This window comes from Bufo gargarizans, chromosome 1, assembly GCF_014858855.1.
Source record: "Bufo gargarizans isolate SCDJY-AF-19 chromosome 1, ASM1485885v1, whole genome shotgun sequence".
NCBI lineage: Eukaryota > Metazoa > Chordata > Amphibia > Anura > Bufonidae > Bufo > Bufo gargarizans.
In genome coordinates, this window is record NC_058080.1 from 185,044,907 (window position 1) to 185,066,163 (window position 21,257).

General features: G+C 43.0%; 1 protein-coding gene across 1 annotated transcript in view; it reads right to left on the bottom strand.

The window, feature by feature from the left end:
* The window catches only part of TMEM184C (transmembrane protein 184C), a 42,291-nt gene that overhangs the window by 13,800 nt on the left and 7,234 nt on the right, over positions 1 to 21,257 (bottom strand). The window contains exons 5-8 of the mRNA XM_044300409.1: positions 20,888 to 20,962; positions 17,792 to 17,885; positions 15,017 to 15,129; positions 2,032 to 2,131 (exon numbers count right to left, since the gene is read on the bottom strand). Coding sequence (XP_044156344.1) covers positions 2,032 to 2,131; positions 15,017 to 15,129; positions 17,792 to 17,885; positions 20,888 to 20,962 — 382 coding nt within the window. The remainder of the gene's footprint in view (positions 1 to 2,031; positions 2,132 to 15,016; positions 15,130 to 17,791; positions 17,886 to 20,887; positions 20,963 to 21,257) is intronic.

The window sequence follows — 21,257 nt, forward strand, 5'->3', positions numbered from 1 at the left end:
GAACGGAAACGGAAAGATAACTGAAGACATACGGATCCGTGATTTGCGGACCGCAAAACCAACACGGTCGTGTGAATGCTCCCTTATGCTGACTTGTCTGTGCTGTTGTAACTATGGTATCACAGTTGGCCAGGGGTGTCATGTGACCACTCCTCTGAAGATGCTTGCTGTGATGCATGCTGGGATTTTTACTTTCACTTTGCTGCTGCTCCACCCACACAGACTGTCATCTATGGGAGCATACTATGCTGAACACATTAGAAAAATTATACATACACAGTATATCTCTCATTATACTAATATCTCTTGGCTTTCAGTTATTATCTGGGACAATTTTTTATTTATTTTTGCTTATGGTGGTCAACCCCTTTAAACATATTTTTAAGTTTATGTTTTGTGATTTATTTTTAAAGGGGTTATCCAAAATGTATTTTAATTTCACCCTGCCCCCCGATGGGAATTACAACTGTTGCACAGATGAGGATTATAATTTACTTACTGTGCCAGCGCTGCCCTCCCAGGTCTAATTAGGTTGTGGACATTTCCGAGACCATGTGCTGTACATCGTGAACGTGATCCTTGCCCAGTTACAAATCACAATGTATGCTGAATGCGCGCAGTCAGGCAACCTTGGGGGCATGTCCCTAGTTTTCATTACACACCTGCCCGACCCAAGGAGGGGGTCATGCTCACCTGATCCCCCGCTGCTGAATCTGGTCACACGTAACACAAGGGGAGCAGGTCATTGTTTCAGCCTATGATTGGCTGCAGTGGTTAGGTGTGCCCCCGTCGACAGATGTTGTCCTGGGCGCACGTGGCATGGAACTGCCTGCCTGGGAGCCCAAGAGACCGGATTTTAACGGCAGAGATCAGGTGAGCATCACCCCCCCTGAACAGATACTCTAATATAGTTGCTTACCTTGTGTACATCTTTCCTATGGGTTTTTTCCAATTTTTACTCTTTTTCACCATGTAAATAATCATTTTGGTTTCCACCCTGTATGAAGCACTTCCTGTTGCTGTGTCCAACCAAACCCATGATGCACTTCTCCTTTCCCTGTCACAGCTCCAGCACCGCCCCTAACACCCAGCTAGTTTATAGCTCCTCCCCCAGCTAGTTACATAGACACTCCCCTATCACAGCCCCTAACAACACCCAGCTAGTTTATAACCCCTCCCACCCAGCTAGTTACATAGGCACTCCCCTATCACTGCCCCTATTGTTGCTTTGACACATCCCATGAATAATAAAAAATTATATATATCAAATAATAGAAGATCAGACAACATACAGTACATGACAATCTCTTTCTAACAAAACTAGAACCAGCCCTGTAACTCACATGGATCCAGAGATTTTCCCATTAATTGCTCTGCTAGATTTAAATCAAGCCTGCAGCTAATGGAGTGTCCATGATCTCCCCATCACAACTCAGGAGGCAGTTGAAGGATGAAACTGAGCATGTGTGGCCTTCTCAGTGAGCAGGACATAGCAATAAGGGGGAGGGGAAAAAAAAAAAAAAAAAAAAAAAAAAAAAAAAACACACACACACACACAACAGCAGGTGGCGCTATACAAATACATTTTATTGAATAACTCAGTGGCTATGCTAAATTTTGTATTACATGCAATTATAAAAGTATTCAACCCCTTTAATATCACAAGAAATAAGAAAGCTGCAGGGACATGGTCATAAGACCACAACCGAAGATAGGTAAAATTACAGCTACCTTTCTAAATTAATATTTTAAAGGATGTTGATGCAAAATCGGAAAACCCATTTAATCTAACTAATTTTACATGCAAAACATCCCTCCGTCATTCTGGGTCTTATCAATGTTTGGTTCAAACGGTTCTGACAAAACCAATCTTGTTAATCGGGGTAAAAGTGTCACATCACAGAAAACTAGAACATTAGTAGAAATAAAGACACACAAGTAGGAACTAGAAACACATTGACTAAAAATCTGTAAAATACCTTTCATGCTTATGTGTACTCATACGGATGTACTTCTAAGGTATTACTTTACCTGAAGGCCTGTAGCAACATCTTTGACGTTTTTCCATCCCCACGTATCATTATGAGAAATGATTCCAACTTTCACCATGAGTGCAATCAATACGGCTTGCCTAGGAGAAAATGAAGACATGAATTATTATACAGAATGCCAAGTCTAATGGCATCAGCTAGGCTACACCCTGGATGAAGGAAGACTAACACAAGCACACGCACAGCCTCATAACCATCAGTCTGCAAGTTTCTGAAACAGTAAGGCAGAAGATCTAAAGAAGCAGGAGCCTTTCACACATCGGTTTGTTGGGCAGTAATAGGGATATCAAATGTGTGTACTATCATGTGCCTTATTTCTAATAAATATATTCTTCTGTCCCCCATGAAACCGCTTGAAAACACAGCAGGTCCCGCTGGATGACTAATACCTCCAATGGGCCGACTTGATTATGTAGTTTCTACCACCTCTTGCTAACAGACTCTCAGAATTTTATCCCACCTTTATTTCGATGTGAGATAAAATGAAAGGGGTTGATCTCAGCTGTTACTAAGGTGAGATGAGACACAGTCCCGACCACCTCCTGGTTGGGAAGCAGCAGAGTGCTCTGGCAAAGGAAACAACATAGCTTCCTGTGCTACACTGTTTCCGTAGCTCTCATGCACCAGGAGGTGGTCGGGACTGTGTCTCATCTCGCCTTAGTAACGGCGAGCTGAATTAACCCCTTGAAATTTTTATGTGTGCCATCTTACTTGAGCTGTTATATGCTGTACAGCAGCCATAATGGGCCATATACACAATAGTCTTTCTGGAGCTCATTGACTTCTATGGGAGTTTTCTAGGCATGATCTCTATGACCTGTGTAGGGCTCACTATACAGGGAGGAAGTAGAGGAGCTGTAACATCCAGGGCTTTTTTTCCCCTCAGAGAAAAGGTGGTGGAACTCACCCCCCCTCCCCTGGCCACACCCCTACCCACCCCTAGGACAACCCCCTAAAACCACCCCTTTAGAGAACAGGGATGCAAGTAAAATTTGGGGGGCTATAAAAAGTCCAGCCCAGCAAAGAAACCCCCCAGATGGGGATGGCACTGTTAATGGGGGATCTGGAGATGGCACTGTTATGGGGGGATCTGTGGATGGCATCCACAGATCCCCCATCCTATAACAGTGCCATCCACAGACCCCCCCACCCCTTAACAGTGCCATCCACAGACCCCCCCACCCCTTAACAGTGCCATCCAGACCCCCCCACCCCTTAACAGTGCCATCCACAGACCCCTCCCCACCCCTTAACAGTGCCATCCACAGACCCCTCCCCACCCCTTAACAGTGCCATCCACAGACCCCCCATTGCCGCTCCAGTACAGTTATTTTATTTTTATTTTTTCAAATTGAATCGCCTTGAAATGAGACTGGGAGCATGGGAGCATCTGACGTGTGACGCTAGGCTCCGCCCCCACCTCCCTGCACGCCCGGTTCGTTGTGCCTCGCTGATCCCGGATAGCTTGTTTGTTGTGCCGGTCCGGGATGTCGCCCGAGATGCCGACGCTCGGGCTCTAACCCCTGTCTGTTGCTGATGGGAGATATCTGACGGAGACGCTGCTGTCTGGGTGGTGAGTCGCCGAGGCGCATGGTGCTGAGGAGCAGTGAAAATCTATATCAGAGGAGGCGGCGAGCTAACGGAGCTGGAGTGGCTGGGGGGTGTAAGATGGAGATTGCAGAGCTCCCTTAAGACTTGTGGGGCCGTTTGTATCTTCTCCCCCGGTGTGAGCCGGTTCAGGTCTGCACTGATGCCTTCTAAGGAGTGAATATACAGGGGTTGGAAGCTGGATGTGGAGAGTGGAGATCGGAGGTCGTTATGTAAAACTGAGGGGTTAAGTGTCCTCAGTATTGTTGGAAGACAGAAAGTAATAAGTGAGGGAAGAGGGAAGTGAAGACAAAAAAATAAAATAAAAAAAAAATGGACGAATGAAGATATTTAGTCGAATGTTGAATACAGTATAACAGCCGTACTTATACTCCCAATGCTATCCCTATTTGGACTCTGACCCTAACCCTCTGAAGAAGTTCTTCTACAGGACTAACCTCCTCTTTAACACCTCTAACATCTTTAACACCTTTAAACCCCTCCGGACTAACCACAGACTATACTAGTCCTAGGCGGCTTCATCATCGTATTTATTGACAAAAAACAAAACAAAAAAACAGACGACATCTGAATCGTCGAATATCTGTTTGGGACGACTCAGTGCTATTTTTGTAAAAAGTGGACGGACAATATCTTCTTCATTGACCAGATCAAGGATCTGTGCCGAATAATAAGAGACTATCTACAAGCTACTCGCAGGACTTTATATATTTTTTTTCCTCTCCTTCCCCTCCATTTGTGATACTTGTTTATTTTCTGTGATATTAACGAATTGTTTATATTTTATGGTTTGTTTGCTTTCTCATATTTTGGTAATTTGGTAGCGGTGGTGGCATGGGTAAAAGAGGGGGAAAAAAAAAGGTGAGAGAAAGGGAGATTAAAATGCCACCCAAGAAACAGTCTGCTCCTACGGGTGGTAGCGGCAGGAGATCAATAACAGGCTCAGAGAGCGGGCCCAAACAACAGGGTTTAAATAAATTTTTAGCTCTGAATTCACCAGGTTTTAGAAGCCCACAAAAAGAAAATACTATAGAGCCTGGGCCCCATGTTCTGACCCATGAGAATGGGGGGGGGTCTCAGCGATATTTACAGAGGCTGATGCAAGGATGATGAAGGACATACTCTGCACTGTCTCGAGGATGGAGAATGTAATGGGGAATATAGCAACCCAGATTGGGGCAGTGCAGACGGATGTCAGTATAATAAGGGATGAGATGGAGAAAATTTGGAAACGTCTACATGAGATGGAAAAAAGGGTCCCTGGTTTAGAACACTCGGTACAGAACTTAGAGAAGGAGGTAGTGTTTTTACAAGAAATGAATACCGAGATGGAGCAAAAACTAATAAGTCAAGAAGATAGATCAAGAAGATCCAACATAAGATGCGTAGGGATCCCAGAGCGTGTAGAGGGAGATAATTGTATTGAATATATGGAGAGATGGATAAGGGAGAATTGTAAGGTGGATACCCTCTCCCCTTTTTTCGTTGTTGAAAGAGCACACAGGGTCCCTATGAAAAAGAGGATTCCCGGGGAATATCCCAGACAGATACTGGTTAAATGTCTACTTGCTAAGGACCGTGATGCAATACTATCTGACGCCAGGAACTCTGAAAAATATCAGATAGAGGGTAAAAAGATATATGATTGTTTCCAGATTATTCTGCTTATACTAATGCTCATAGGAAAGAATATATTGCCGTTAAAAAGAGACTGAGGGAAGCAGGATTAAAATATATCTTACTTTTCCCGGCAAAATTAAGTGTAGAATATAAAGGTAGGACTGTTTTTTTTCAGGCGCCGGAAGAGGTTGGCGAGTGGGCGGACGGGGAGGGCCTTTGAGGTTGGGGGAGGTGGAGGGGAAAGGAGTCAATATGCTGAGATATGGAGTCGCCCCGACTGCTGTTTAGCCGAAGGGGGGGCTATTTAGGGAGGCGGGAGAGGGGGACGTGTTTTTATTTTTTTGTTTGTTTTTTTCTTCTCCGCCTCTGCTAGATGGTTAGGATTCTCTCATTGAATGTGAGGGGTTTACGGGAGAGAGTAAAGAGACATGCTATCCTTGAGTGGATGAAGAGGTTCTTGCCAGCCATCATCTGCCTCCAAGAGACACATTTGGATAAGATGGTTGTAGGAAGAGATGGATAGCGGAGGGGTACCATTCAGTATACACTACTTACTCTAGAGGGGTCTCAATTTTGATACATAATAAGATTAGATTTGAGTGTTTGGCATTTGAAGCGGATGACTATGGCAGGTACCTCTTTCTATATTGCAATATAGAAGGTGTTAAAATGGTTATTGCGAATATATATATCCCACCACCATATAAACCGGATGTCTTGTATCAATTGTATAGATTTATGTTGAATAGACAGGAATCCAAAATGATCGCGATAGGAGACTATAACGCGGTGATGGATCCACTCAGGGATAGAACGTCTGGCAGAGGTGGAGGAGCATTAAAAGTAGATTTTTTTTAAATTAGCCCAAGAATTCAACTGGGTTGATGTCTGGAGTCTTCAAAACCTGGATGAAACCATGTGTGTCTGGAGTCATCAAACCTGGTCAAGGATAGACATGGTCCTGGGAAATAAAAACTTAATGTCCCAAAATAGGATTAAGATAAAGTACCTGCCTATGGCTCTATCAGACCACAGTGCAGTGGTAATGGAATTAAATCTGATTAAAAAAAATGTTTTGTTACCATTTAAGTTCAACTCCCACTGGTTAACGATGATCACAGATAAAGAGACTATAATGGAAGAACAAAAGATTTTTGGGGGTGGAGAATAATGGCACTGCTAGTAGGTTAATTGTTTGGGATACAGCTAAGGCATATCTGAGAGGATTGCTCTTTAAAAAGGTGAATTATTGGAAAAAGAGTACTAGAGAAATAGGTAATGCACTGGAAAAAAATGTAGAAGTAGCAAGAATGACCTGTATAACACACCGTACAGACTACAATAGGAAAATATGGGAGGAACAACAAGAAAAGTTAAAGGTATACCAAATGTATAGAAGTAGGAAAGAATAACTTTTCCAAGGGATCCGCCTAGCTTCAGAGGGAGAAAAGGTTGGTAAAATTTTGGCAAGTATAGTAAGAAATCAAAGAGGGAAATCCTGGATAGGGGCGATCAAAGATAAAACGGGCAAAACAATTAGTACACGGAAGGAATTAAAGAAGTGTTTCTGGAACACTTCCAGGAACTCTATAAATCTAGGGTACATTACACAAAACAAGATCTGGACCTATACCTAGATAGGATATCTCAGAGAGATATCTCAGCCCCAAAAGGAATACTTGGAGAAAGAAATATCGATGGCGGAAATAAAAGAGGTTTTGAGTAAGGTAAAACCGGATAAAGCACCAGGATGTGATGGGCTCCCTTTTGAAATATATAAAAGTTCTCCCAGGTGTTAATACCAGAGTTAAAAACAACACTGAATGAGGCCAAAATCCATGAAAGAGGCAATTATTACCCTAATTCCTAAAAAGGATAAAGAACAACTAGATCCCGGATCATATAGGCCAATATCTCTCCTAAACACGGACGTTAAAATCTTGGCAAAGGTTTTGGCCAAGAGGTTGTCGAAGGTGGTTGGGGGGAGTTGTAAATGAGGACCAGACAGGCTTCATACCCGGGAGAACGATATACTCAAACATATAATAGGTTGTTCCTAAATATCGAAGCTAATAGATTAGAATCGGGGGAGAAAAATGGTATTTCTTACCGGTAATTTTATTTTATTGTTTTTAGCCCATGACAGCACCACCAGAGAGAGGAGGATCCGCCCCCCGAGACAGGAAACCTGCAGAATAAAAAAGGGCGGACACTCTCCTCCCCTTCAGTGAGTTTTCCAAGTACCGGAGGAAGGCCGCCAACATATATTAGACGTGTAAATGAACATTTTTTTTTTTTATATATAATCACCTCTTTTTTTTTTTATATCCCCCGTGCAAAAAGGAAGGACACATAGGGAGGGAAAGCCGTGGTGCTGTCATGGGCTCCGTAAAATAAAATTACCGGTAAGTAATACCATTTTTTCCTATCGCCCATGACAGCACCACCAGAGACATATTAGAGGAACTCTTAAGGGTGGGATGTAGAAAGAAGGACCCCTTCACCAAAGGAAGAATCCCCCGAAAAGTTCAACCTATAGTGTTTAAAGAAGGTAGAGGGTGAAGACCAAGTGGCTGCCTTGCAAATTTTCTCAATTGGAACCACAGATCTCTCTGCCCAAGATGCCGCCACCGCTCTGGTCGAGTGAGCCCTTAACCCAACAGGAGGGGACAGACCAGAGGATAGATAGGATAAGGAAATAGCAGCAACAATCCATCGGGCGATGGAACCTTTAGAGGCAGCCGAACCCTTATTCACTCCCTGAAACTGCAGAAACAGTGAAGAAGACTTCCGCCAGGTAGATGTGGAGGATAGATAAGCTAAAAGAGCTCTTCTGACATCAAGACAATGGAGAGACTCTTCCTCCTTAGTAGAAGGATTCTGAAAAAGGGTAGGAAGAACAATCTCCTGATAACGGTGAAATTTAGAGACGACTTTCGGGAGGAAGGCCGGGTCAGGACGAATGATAACCTTGTCATCTAATATCAAAGTATACGGAGGATTTATGGAGATGGCCTGAATTTCACTAATACTGCGGGCGGAGTTTAAGGCTATTAACAAGGCTAGTTTGAAGGTCAGATGCTTGATAGAGCAGGACTCAATAGGCTCAAAGGGAGATACTGATAAGGCTTTCAGCACTACCTCTAAACTTCACGGAGGAGGCCTAGGAACTGACACTAGGGAGGTTCTATCTACAGCCCTAAAAAATCTGGAAACCCATGAATTCCCTGCTAAGTTCAGGTTGAATAAGGCTGAAAGAGCTGAGACCTGAACTCTTAGAGTGCTGACCGCTAGGCCCAGTTCTAGCCCCTTCTGGAGAAACTCCAGGATAGTATGTAAGGGGGCTACTGCAGGGATGCTCCCTAACTGGATCTGGGCGAAGTCTAGAAATTTATGCCAGATTCTGCTATAAATTCCAACAGTGACCTCTTTCTTGCTCTTTAACAGGGTAGAAACTAGGGCGTCAGAAAACCCTTCCTTGTTTAGTAACCACCTCTCAAATTCCAGGCCGTTAAGTGTAGGTTCTCCACAGCTGGATGTATCACCGGTCCCTGGCTTAGAAGCCTCCTGGCCGAAGGAAGAACCCAAGGATCGGACACTGACATGGTGATGAGCCCCGTGAACCAGGCTCTCCTGGGCCAAAAGGGTGCTATTAGGATTACCCTGGCCTTTTCTTCCCGAATCTTCCTCAAAACCCGGGGAATCAGGGGAAAGGGGGGGGGGGGAAGGCGTAAGCTAGATGAAACTTCCACTCCTGGGACAGAGCATCCATCCCACAAGGGGACCCCGACTCGTCTAGAGAAAAGAACCTCGGAACTTTCTTGTTTGAATGGGTAGCAAACAAGTCGATTTCCGGAAGGCCCCAAAGATCTACAATCTTCTGGAAGACTAATGGGTCCAATAACCGCTCCCCCTGAGACAGGGTATGACGGCTCAGGAAATCGGCTTGTTTGTTCTCCACACCCCTTATGTGAACGGCTGAAATCGAGGAACACGTTCTCTCTGCTAACTCCAGAATAGAGAAGGCTTCTTTCATGAGGGCTCTGCATCTCGTTCCTCCTTGTCTGTTTAAATAGGAAACTACCGTCCTGTTGTCTGAAAGAACTCTTAAATTCTTTCCCTTTATTTCTGGAAGTGAACTCCTCATAGCTAAGCCCACTGCCATCCGTTCCTTTAGATTTGAGGATTGAATTTTCTGAAGGGAATTACAACAGCCCTGATAGGAAGAACCTTGAATGTGAGCCCCCCCCCCACCCCCAAGGGCTTGCGTCCGTAGTCAGACAAACTAAACTCTCGATTTTCCAAGGGGTCCCCTGTGTTAGATTTCTTTTTTCTAGCCACCAGGCTAGTTCCTGGATAGTCTGGGAAGAGACTTCCAAACTTGCATCCAGTGACCTGCTCTTCTCCCAACTGGCCAGAATCTCCCACTGTAAGGTCCTGGAATGAAGCTGTGCCCACCTTACTGCTGGAATACAGGACGTGAGGGAGCCCAGGACTGACATTGCTTTCCTTATGGAAGTCACTGGTCTCTGGGTTAGACTCGTAACCTTGCTTTGAACGGTCTGTATCTTCTCTACAGGTAAAAAACATCTCTGGAGAGAGGAGTCCAAAATTAGGCCCAGGAACACCTGTTTCTTTAGTGGACGGGATCGTGACTTCTCCTCGTTTATCATCCAACCCAGTTTGCCTAAAATGGAACGGACCTCTAGAACTGCAAGACTGCAAGCCTCTTCTGACTGACCTACGATTAAGAAAACGTCTAAGTAAGGGATAAAAAGGATGTCCCTTTCCCTTATGTGGGCCGCCATCTCTGCTACCAATTTTGTGAAAACTCTCGGAGCCATGGAAAGCCCGAAAGAGAGAGCCTGGTACTGAAAATGTTGAAGATGACCATCCCAAAAAACTGCTACCCTTAGGAACTTCTGATGTTCTACAGCAATGGGGACGTGGTACTATGCGTCCTTTAGGTCGAGAACTGCCATAAAGCACTGAGGGTATAAGAGATTGATCGCTGATTTTATCGTCTCCATCTTGAATTTCTTTGGCTGAAGGAAGAGATTTAGTTTCTTTAGATTTATGATGGTTCTCCAGGAACAGTCTGGTTTTTTGACCAGAAAAAGCGGGGAATAGAACCCTTTCCCTCTTTCCTCTTCTAACACCGGGATTAAAACTGATTTTTCTACTAGTTTCACCACCTGTTTTTCCATGACGGATCTTCCCTGCACGGAACACGGAACTATGGTGGGTAAGAATCTGGCAGGAGGAGACTGAAGGAATTCCAGATTTAGGCCTCTAGAAATGGTATCGAGTACCCAAGGGCTCAAGGAAATACTCCTCCATTCTAAAGCAAAACCCTTCAGTCTGCCCCCTACCGGAATGCTGGCGTCATTGCTGGTCAGACTTCTTTTTATCTGAGGAGGGCTGGTTAAAGAAAAAAATTCTGCTCTTCCTTTGACCCCTAAACCGGTCTTCCCTAGGTTTTCTATCCTGTTCCTGGTTACTTTTAAAGGTACGAAAGGAGCGACTAAACCTGTTTTTACTGGGGAAAGCTCTGAAAACCGGGAAACTTTCTCTTTCTGTCAGCCGCCTTATCCAGGAGGTCGTCCAAACTAGGACCAAAGAGGTACTCCCCCTCACATGGAACTCCGCAGAGCTTAGTCTTGGAGGCAGTATCGCCACTCCAATTCTTTATCCACAGTGCTCTCCGAGCAGAGTTGGATAAGGCTGCTGACTTAGCGGCCAGTCTGACTGAGTCGGCAGATGCATCCGCTAAAAAATCAGCTGCTTTTTTAATCGTAGGGAGGGAGGCCAGTATCTCCTCACGGGGACTCCTGTTTTTTAGCTGAGCTTCTAATTCGGATAGCCAAACAATTAAGGAACGGGCCGTACAGGTGGAGGCTATACTGGGCCTAAAGGATGAGGTAGATGCCTCCCAAGCTCCTTTAAGAAAAGAGTCTGCTTTTTTTATCTAGAGGGTCTTTCAGTATACCGGTATCCTCAAATGGCAAGGCCGTTTTCCTAGAGACCTTGGAGATGGCCACGTCAATACGGGGAGCCCTATCCCAGGAGGCAGAGTCCTCTTCTTTAAAGGGGTATTTGCGTTTGAGATTCTTGGAAATAAATACTCTCTTATTTGGTTTCTTCCACTCCCCTTTAATCAACGCAGCTACATTTTTGTGTACCGGAAAAGTACCATGTTGTCTGGCTTCTAACCCTTCAAACATAATGTCCTGAAAGGAACGGGGCTCCCGGGTCTCTTCTATGCCCATAGTAGAACGAACGGCCTTTAAAAGCTTCTCCGTATCTTCCACAGGGAAACATGGTCTCTGCCCCTGACCTTCTTCCTCGTCAGGAGAGGACTGATATGAGACGTCAGAAAGTTCAATTACTGAAGAAGGAAAATTTTCCTCTTCTTCTGAAAAAATGGGATTTCGCCGGGTCTCTTTACGAATAGGCCGCTGATCCTTTTTAGCAGTTAAAGAGGAGTTAACCTCTGACCGAACTAACGCCTGTAGACATTTATAAAAGGAAGGAGATTCTTCTGCAACTGTCCTGTCTATACAGGCCTGGCACATTTTTTTTATCCCACTCTGAGGGTAACCCCACTTTACACAAAGCACACTCTAAATTTTTCTTTTTGGCCACCACTTTCTTAGGCTTAACCTGTAAGTAAACAGTAATGCCAATTAGTAAAATGGAATCTAGGTCAAAAGAGACCCCACTCACCCCTTCAGAGGTACCGAAGCAGGAGGGACAGCAAGCTCCTCAGATGGCTTGTCTTCCTCCATGATGCAGGCTCAGCCAGGTCGCAAACGGACGCCGGCAATAGGAAAATCGCGCTCCTCTCATAGGGCGCATACCGATGACGTCACCGCCGACGCATACGCCGGTCACATGACTGCAGGAGCGCTATCCGGCACTCACTGCCGAAGCCCCTCCTCTTCCTCCCCCAGGCGGCCGGCGTCAATCTTCGCGGCACCTCCACGGAGGCGCCGGCTTCTCCCAGCTCCAGCACACTGAATACCCCCTCCGGAGTTCAGCTGTGCCTCTGTATGGTCCTCAGCACACCTCGATGCCGCCAATTCCCAGGGACCGCAGGTCAGTAGCGGAGCGCCACCAGAGAGAGGGATCTGATGCATCCATGCTACAGGCTTCCCACCAGAGACAGGAAACCACACTGAAGGGGAGGAGAGTGTCTGCCCTTTTTATTCTGCAGGTTTCCTGTCTCGGGGGGCGGATCCTCCTCTCTCTGGTGGTGCCGTCATGGGCGATAGGAAAAGCGGTACTTTCACTGGATGCCCAAAAGGCATTCGATTGTATTGAATGGGAGTACTTATGGGCAGTATTAAAAAGGGTCGGCATGGGGGAGGAATTTATAAGATGGATTCAGCTAATATATCATAATCCTAGGGCTAGAGTGATGGTGGATGGGAGCCTGTCCCTGCCCCTTGCCCTTTATCGGGGCACTAGACAGGGATGCCCCCTCTCACCATTACCATTTGCTATTGCAATTGAGCCCTTGGTAGGCATAATAAGAAATGATAGGGAGATTAAAGGTTTTCAATATAAGGGTGGAGAAGAAAAACTATTAATGTACGCGGATGATATTTTATTATTTATGCACAATACTGGGGATCAGTTTAATAGAGTTATTGATATAATAAGTTCGGTTTCTTTTCTGGATTAAATATTAATTGGGGGAAGTCACACTTGTTGATGTTAGGTGATGTACAATCACAGGGTGATTAAGGGTGCATGTGTTAGAGAAATATGAGAATTTTAAATACTTGGGTATACAAATTTCTGGAAATATAGCAGAATACGAAAAATTTAATATACTCCCCTTATTAAAAGAACTTAGGACCAAAGTACATATTTGGCAGAGATTACCAATGTCAATACAGGGTCAGGTAAATCTAATAAAAATGATCTTTCTCCCCAAAAAACTTTATGTTCTCCAAAATGCCCCATTGAGGTTACCGCAGAGTCTTTTTAAGTTGCTCGATAGTTTAATGGGGGATTTTCTCTGGAAAGGTGCTATCCCCAGGATAAAGAAAGAAGTGCTTCAGCTCCCAGATTAGCGGTTCCAAATTGTTTTTCTTATTATTTAATATCACAATATGGTCATATAAAAGGTACTTTAAATGGTTTGGTGGGTAGACAAGTTATAAATAGATTGGGGTTGAAAGAGGAATGGAACACTTAGACGTGTTGGAATCGGGTACACTGGGCAAAAAGAGCACAGGTAATAGAATACTGAATTTATTGGAGTACATATGGGTGGAGATCAAAATAATATTAGAGATTAAAGGGTTTTTGTACTACATACCTATCAGTACAGTTATAAAATGTGTAATTCAATTAATAATGATTCATGCTGCCCCCTCTGTAGTATAACATTCAATATATCCTACTCACAGGGCTACTGTTATATCGTAATGCAGGCCGGCTGGGCAGACGAGCGGCACTGTAACTGATTGACGTCACGTGTCTGCGCCGCCTGCTTTATTCATAAAGTAAGCCTGGCAGGCACGTGACGTCAGTCAGTCAGTCACGCTGCCGGTCATCTGCCCGGCCGGCCTGCATTACGATATAACAGTAGCCCTGTGAGTAGGATATATTGAATGTTATACTACAGAGGGGGCAGCATAAATCATTATTAATTGAATTACACATTTTATAACTGTACTGGAGCGGCGGGGCCGGAGCACAGTGAACGCACCGGCCTCCCTCCCCGCTGATACATCGCAGCCTGCGATGCTGGAGCATGGCAGGCTGCGAAGTCAAAAGGTGGCGGAACACCGTTCCGGTGCGTTCCGCCAGAAAAAAAGCCCTGGTAACATCACCTACTGTGGGGGATTTATCAAAACTGGTGCAAAGGAAAAATGACTTAGTGGCCCATAGCAAATAGGATCGATCCTTTCATTTTGCAAATGATCTATGAAAAGTGAAAGGTGGAATTGGTTGCTATGAGCAATTAAGTCAGTTTCCCTTTGTACAGGTTTTGATAAATTGAGACTTATGCATTTTATCGTCATTATCTGTTCTTTGCTTGGAGAATAAAGCAAAAGCAGAATTTAAAAAGAAATATTTTTCTGGGTTTTATTTTTGCCGTAAATTTTGTCTGACCCTTTGCAAGGGCCAAGGCTGACTATACCCTATATCCTAGGTAAATGTGTCACCATGGTTTTATTTGTAACATCGACCCCTCTTTTGTCAGTATTGTCATACATAAAGCAGTACATGGTGGAGAGCTTTTTAGGTTTCTCTGTGAGAGCAGAAGTAGTCCATGGCCTGTTTATATCTATCACAGCGTGGTGTTTGACCTCTAACTTATGATTATATTGTATGTCATGGACTTTGAAAATATTCCACTACAATATAGGCCATGTATCAATGCCACCATCCAGGTTATTTGACGTACTTCGAATGGTTCTTCTTATGTGCTGCAGAAGGGGACACGACCTTCTGGACGCTTTGTAATACTGCTTTATTAATTCTATGTCATTACACTGTTCAGAAGTCTGGGCTGTATTCATTAACAGTGGGGCAATGTGATGGGAACTACAATACACACGCTCTGCCCCCGATTCAAACTGGTGTACTACTCGCCGTTCTTCATATATGGCCTTCGTAATCTTGGATTAATATGATACAAATCCCTACCTTACCTCATCTTACTTTGTAAAACAATGAAGCTACTGTACAGAGGTTTCAATAACCAAAGCCACCCATACCAGAAAGAAACAAAGACGACCATCTTCACACACAGGAATTTGCCAACTGGTTTAATAGGATTCAGTTCTTCCTTCAGCACTTTGTAGAACAGGACAAGACAGTACATGGCAAACTGCAAAAGAAAAAAAAAAAGTGCCATACAGACAAATATTCAGTTTAGGAAAACAAAGTAGAATTGAGTACACAGGGTTGAATTTTGGATTATACTTAGAGATAAGCAAATTGATTTGTCTCATCAACAAGAGTTCTTCACCTGTGAGGACCACTGCTGCTTGCTTGATAGGGCCAGACATCTCATGCCTGCGGCGCAAGCACAGAGGCTCTGATTCGCTTCCAGAGCAGCAACTGTTCATGTGCTGCTATTTGTATAAATTGATTCACTCATCTCTAATCCTACTCTGACCCTAAGTATACTGAAAGGATAAGCAAGCGCATACTAAATGGTCTTTTAGAACAACTGACAGAATTCTCCTTTACAGAACAGTTCCACCCAAAACCTAAAGCGGCGGTCAGGTCTTCTCAACTCCTCTATAGAGCAAAGACACCCAAATTTTTACAAACAAATTGAAAAACCAAAATGAATGATAAAGAGGGTGAGTAATACATATTTATAACTCAATATGTCTGCACATCAGTAGTATCTACTATGAACTGTAAAATGAAATGACTGAGAATTCCAGTCACAGCAGCCATCATATACCATTTGGGCCTGGCTATGTCCTACAGTAAAATAGTGATTGATACATCATTTTATGGGAAGAAAAATTCAATAAAACGTGTAATTTATACATTTAAATCTCTGTTATTTCTGACCTCAGTTGTACATAGGGGTGGTGTTATCAATTATACATAGCAATCCCTGTGTAAGTGTGTATACATAGATAGCTGTCAGTCACTGATAGGCATAGATGGGGGAGGTGTTATCAGTGATTTATAGCATTCTATGTGTAAATGTGTATACATATATAGCTGTCAGTCACTGATACCTGTACACAGGGGAGTTATCATCAGTGATTAATAGCATTCTCTGTGTGTGTATATATACACATAGATAGCTGTCAGTTACTGGTAGCTGTATACAGGGGAGTTGTTATCAGTGATTGATAGCGTTCTCTGTGTAAGTGTGTATACATAGATAAGCTGTCAGTCACTGGTAGCTGTACACAGGGGAGGTGTTCTCAGTGACACACACATTGAGTGTTTTCAATAGCGGATAACATCTTCCACATGAATAATTAAATTACAAATTTTACTGAATTTATTCCCAGAAAACTATATATCAATCTGCTCAGCTCATGCGGCCTGTAGATTGCACTGCATTTTTTATTGTGATAGATTCTCTTTAAATTGGTGCTCTGTGGTAGGCTGTAATCCATAACTAATCAGCAATAATAACCACAGCACTCCTTGCAATGCAAACTTTAAAAAAATGCACATTTCCTTTATTTATCCATCCACCATCACAGGGCCAAATATTATGTCATCCTGGATGGATAAATAAAGGAAATATGCATTAATTACAAGTTTACATGGTGTTATTGTTACCGAATTCGTGTTACAACTAAAATATTGCTATATGTTAAAAAGTCATTGAGAAGTTAGAGTTTTGAAGCCAGAGTTTTGTAATTATATATTCTGCTTACAGAGCGGTTTTCCCATAAAACTATATATCAAACTGCTCAGCTCCTCCTGCTCTATAATCCGCCTGCAGTATGCACTGCATTTTGTGGCGACAGGTCCTCTTTGGAACCAGCCAGATTGCAGACCAAGATGTTTACAAGTAAAGCCTGTACACAGCCGACGTGGCAGACGATTGACGGGAAGGATACGTTCCCTCCCGGCAATCGCTTGGTCACTAGTGGAGGAGACTGCTGCTATTTCATGCATCGATCTCCTGGGGGGTTAGTGAAGGAATGAAGAAATGGCGAATAGGCCATTTTGGTAAGTTTTTCTGTTGCGCCATTCACCGTATTGGAAAAATATTTTTGAATTTTAATTGTACAGGCATTTTCAGATACGGCAACACCCATGATGTTTATATTTTTTTATTATTTATGTATTTACAGATGTAGCAGGGTTAACACAAACAACTCAAATTTCTTAACTCATCGTGTTATCTTGAAACAAAAGCCATTGAAAGTGTTTGCTTAACGCATTTAGTTTAGATAACACATCTCAAAGTATGTGTGTTAACTCTACTATATCTGTACTTTTTTATTCTAAGGAAAGGGTGGTGATTAAAAATTTATATTTTTTTACTTTAAAAAATAAAATAAATTGTAGCCCCTTTAGGAGGCCACAATGTCCACTACTTTGTTTTTTCTAGAATATTATCCTACTCCAAAAAGGAGTATAGCAATATGTAGATTGCCGATTTCCTACAATGACCTGCCACCTCCTGGCCAACATAGGAATTACATCTCTAATAGGCTGGGTCTTCAGAGACCCACCCTATTAGAATTAATTACCCAATCACAGCACAGGAATGCAGTAATTTTCCCCCTCTAGATGCAGTGATCACACTTGATCACAGCATCTAAAGGCTGTAATGTCCGTAATAGACATTATTGCCGGTCACAGACATAAGCTGTGGACATCTATTGTACAGCAGTGCAGTGTGTAGGAAGCTCTACAAGTGGTGGCAACCAGTCCTTCTCACATTTTAATGTGCACATAGACAAAAATGTCCTTTAAAGGCAGTCACACATTACTCCACATTATATTGTATATATACAATATACACATCTGCATACATCTTTCTGTGAGCCACTCACCAATTGCGAGGCATTGTTAATTATCACCAAGTATGTCCATGCATTTTTTAGATTAAAATCTCCTTCACCATAGATCCCAGTCAACTGACAAATCCTAAAGACAACACAAGTGTAAGCAGCTGGTTATCAATGTTTCCCCACATTGTAGTTATTCCTCAGATTCATACCTCACCCTGATATGGGTTGACTAAAAACACAATGTACACTCCCTGCTAAATCCACCCCCAGAAGGAGGCACTCTGTGAAATGCATGTTGGGGTGCATGCCATCCCTGTGGTTTCTTGGGCAATATACATGTTTAGACCTCTCTTTATTCTTCACAGTGCCTATTACTTCAGAACATGAAGGCTCTATTGCATTTTGCCTCAATAATTGTTTGGTATATAGTGGGACTGTGTAAAAAACTTCTTTCTGATCTTAGTATATATGCCCCTTGTAGGCTCTGCCATTTCCTCTTTGTGGGACTCATTTTTAATATATACAGTACAGACCAAAAGTTTGGACACACCTTCTCATTCAAAGAGTTTTCTTTATTTTCATGACTATGAAAATTGTAGATTCACACTGAAGGCATCAAAACTATGAATTAACACATGTGGAATTATATACATAACAAAAAATTGTGAAACAACTGAAAATATGTCATATTCTAGGTTCTTCAAAGTAGCCACCTTTTGCTTTGATTACTGCTTTGCACACTCTTGGCATTCTCTTGATGAGCTTCAAAAGGTAGTCACCTGAAATGGTCTTCGAACAGTCTTGAAGGAGTTCCCAGAGATGCTTAGCACTTGTTGGCCCTTTTGCCTTCACTCTGCGGTCCAGCTCACCCCCAAACCATCTCGATTGGGTTCAGGTCCGGTGACATGGACGCCAGGTCATCTGGCGCAGCACCCCATCACTCTCCTTTATGGTCAAATAGCCCTTACACAGCCTGGAGGAGTGTTTGGGGTCATTGTCCTGTTGAAAAATAAATGATGTTCCAACTAAACGCAAACCGGATGGAATAGCATGCCGCTGCAAGATGCTGTGGTAGCCATGCTGGTTCAGTATGCCTTCAATTTTGAATAAATCCCCAACAGTGTCACCAGCAAAGCACCCCCACACCATCACACCTCCTCCTCCATGCTTCACGGTGGGAACCAGGCATGTAGAGTCCATCCATTCACCTTTTCTGCGTCGCACAAAGACACGGTGGTTGGTATTAAAGATCTCAAATTTGGACTCATCAGACCAAAGCACAGATTTCCACTGGTCTAATGTCCATTCCTTATGTTCTTTAGCCCAAACAAGTCTCTTCTGCTTGTTGCCTGTCCTTAGCAGTGGTTTCCTAGCAGATATTCTACCATTGAAGGCCTGATTCACACAGTCTCCTCTTAACACTAGAGATGTGTCTGCTGCTAGAACTCTGTGTGGCATTGACCTGGTCTCTAATCTGAGCTGCTGTTAGCCTGTGATTTCTGAGGCTGGTGACTCGGATGAACTTATCCTCCGCAGCAGAGGTGACTCTTGGTCTTCCTTTCCTAGGGCGGTCCGCATGTGAGCCAGTTTCTTTGTAGCGCTTAATGGTTTTTGTGACTGCACTTGGGGACACTTTCAAAGTTTTCCCAATTTTTCGGACTGACTGACCTTCATTTCTTAAAGTAATGATGGCCACTTGTTTTTCTTTACTTAGCTGCTTTTTTCTTGCCATAATACAAATTCTAACAGTCTATTCAGTAGGACTGTCAGCTGTGTATCCACCTGACTTCTCCACAACCCAACTGATGGTCCCAACCCCATTTATAAGGCAAGAAATCCCACTTATTAAACCTACAGGGCACACCTGTGAAGTGAAAACCATTTCAGGTGACTACCTCTTGAAGCTCATCAAGAGAATGCCAAGAGTGTGCAAAGCAGTAATCAAAGCAAAAGGTGGCTACTTTGAAGAACCTAGAATATGACATATTTTCAGTTGTTTCACACTTTTTTGTTATGTATATAATTCCATATGTGTTAATTCATAGTTTTGATGCCTTCAAGTGTGAATCTACAATTTTCATAGTCATGAACATAAAGAAAACTCTTTGAATGAGAAGGTGTGTCCAAACTTTTGGTCTTTGTACTGTATATATTTTAATATGTACTTGACAAAGGTGGATTTTTCTGCTTCGGCGTCTGCGTCAGAAATCCCAGGCTGACCCTCGAATTTCTGCCACAGATGTGCAGTTCTACATGCTGCAGAGATCCCCATATGGATTTAGCCCCGCTCAATGTGGCGAAATAATGACGGGTGGAATACACTCAATTCTTAGCACGGAATGCATGCCAAAATCTACATGGAAAAGTCTGAGGTGTGAACATGCCCTAAAGGCTGTCCATGCATTTTTTAGACCTGGAAGTTTGAATGGTAAATCCTAATATGTTAAAAAGTGATCTTGCTTTGTGCTATACAGGGAGAAAACTTCTAGATTGAATTCACTGTTTTATTTGAAGCGTTTTAAAGCCGAAGCCAGTACTGGGTACAAATGAGAGAGGACACATTGGTCATTAGAAGATGTGTCTGGGGGTGTTCTATCTCTACCTGTCTGATGGCAAATGTCAGGGGAATGATGAATGGATTTCAATATACTGATCCATTGTTCTCAAGGGAGAAAAATTGCTGCCAGAGGTTTCTCCTGGCCCTGGTATTTTATTTTTTTTTTTGAAATCCTAGAGTCTTATCACCTGTGGAGGAAAGATTATTCCTTCAGTACTTACCGATCCATCACACTGTCGATGCCAGTCTGAGTGCAGAGGAGACGGCGGCATTGGTGGCGCAATGGAGGGTAAGTACAAAGGAAACAATATTTTGTCCGTAGGATAGGACTCTCTATGATATTTTAACTTTTAGCAAGAAATATGGGCTCAGATGGGTTTTCAGATTTTGAGAAGCTTCAGAAGCCGTCTTTCAGACTTTCCACAGGAACACACTCCCCCATAGCATCTACATACGAATATCTGTATTGCTTTTTAAAAATACAGCGTAGGTGGTGCAACCTTTTAGCACAGCAAAATACAAAGATCTTAAGACAACACCAAACACACTACTAAAGTGCCGAGACTGCATTAAATACTTACAAAGCAATTATAGTGGTAACTGGTCGAACTACTGTATACTGGAGCACGCCCAATTTACATCGAAACAACAGCACACTGCAAGACAATTCACATACATTATAAAAGCTTCATCCACGACACCTGTATACATCCCATTACTGGGCTAATATTTCATCCAGAAATGGTTCTGCTCCTATAGGTAAATATTGAAAATGAAATAATTCAATTATACTTTTCTAATAAATGAAAAACAGATATAATTCCTTATTTATGAAAAATTCTATTCTGATGAGTCTTAATTATAGCAGTTTTTCCCACATGACTATCACAAAGTCCAGAAGAGCATAAATCACATAGAGGAAAGGGGTGCAATTACTGCATAAGAGTACTT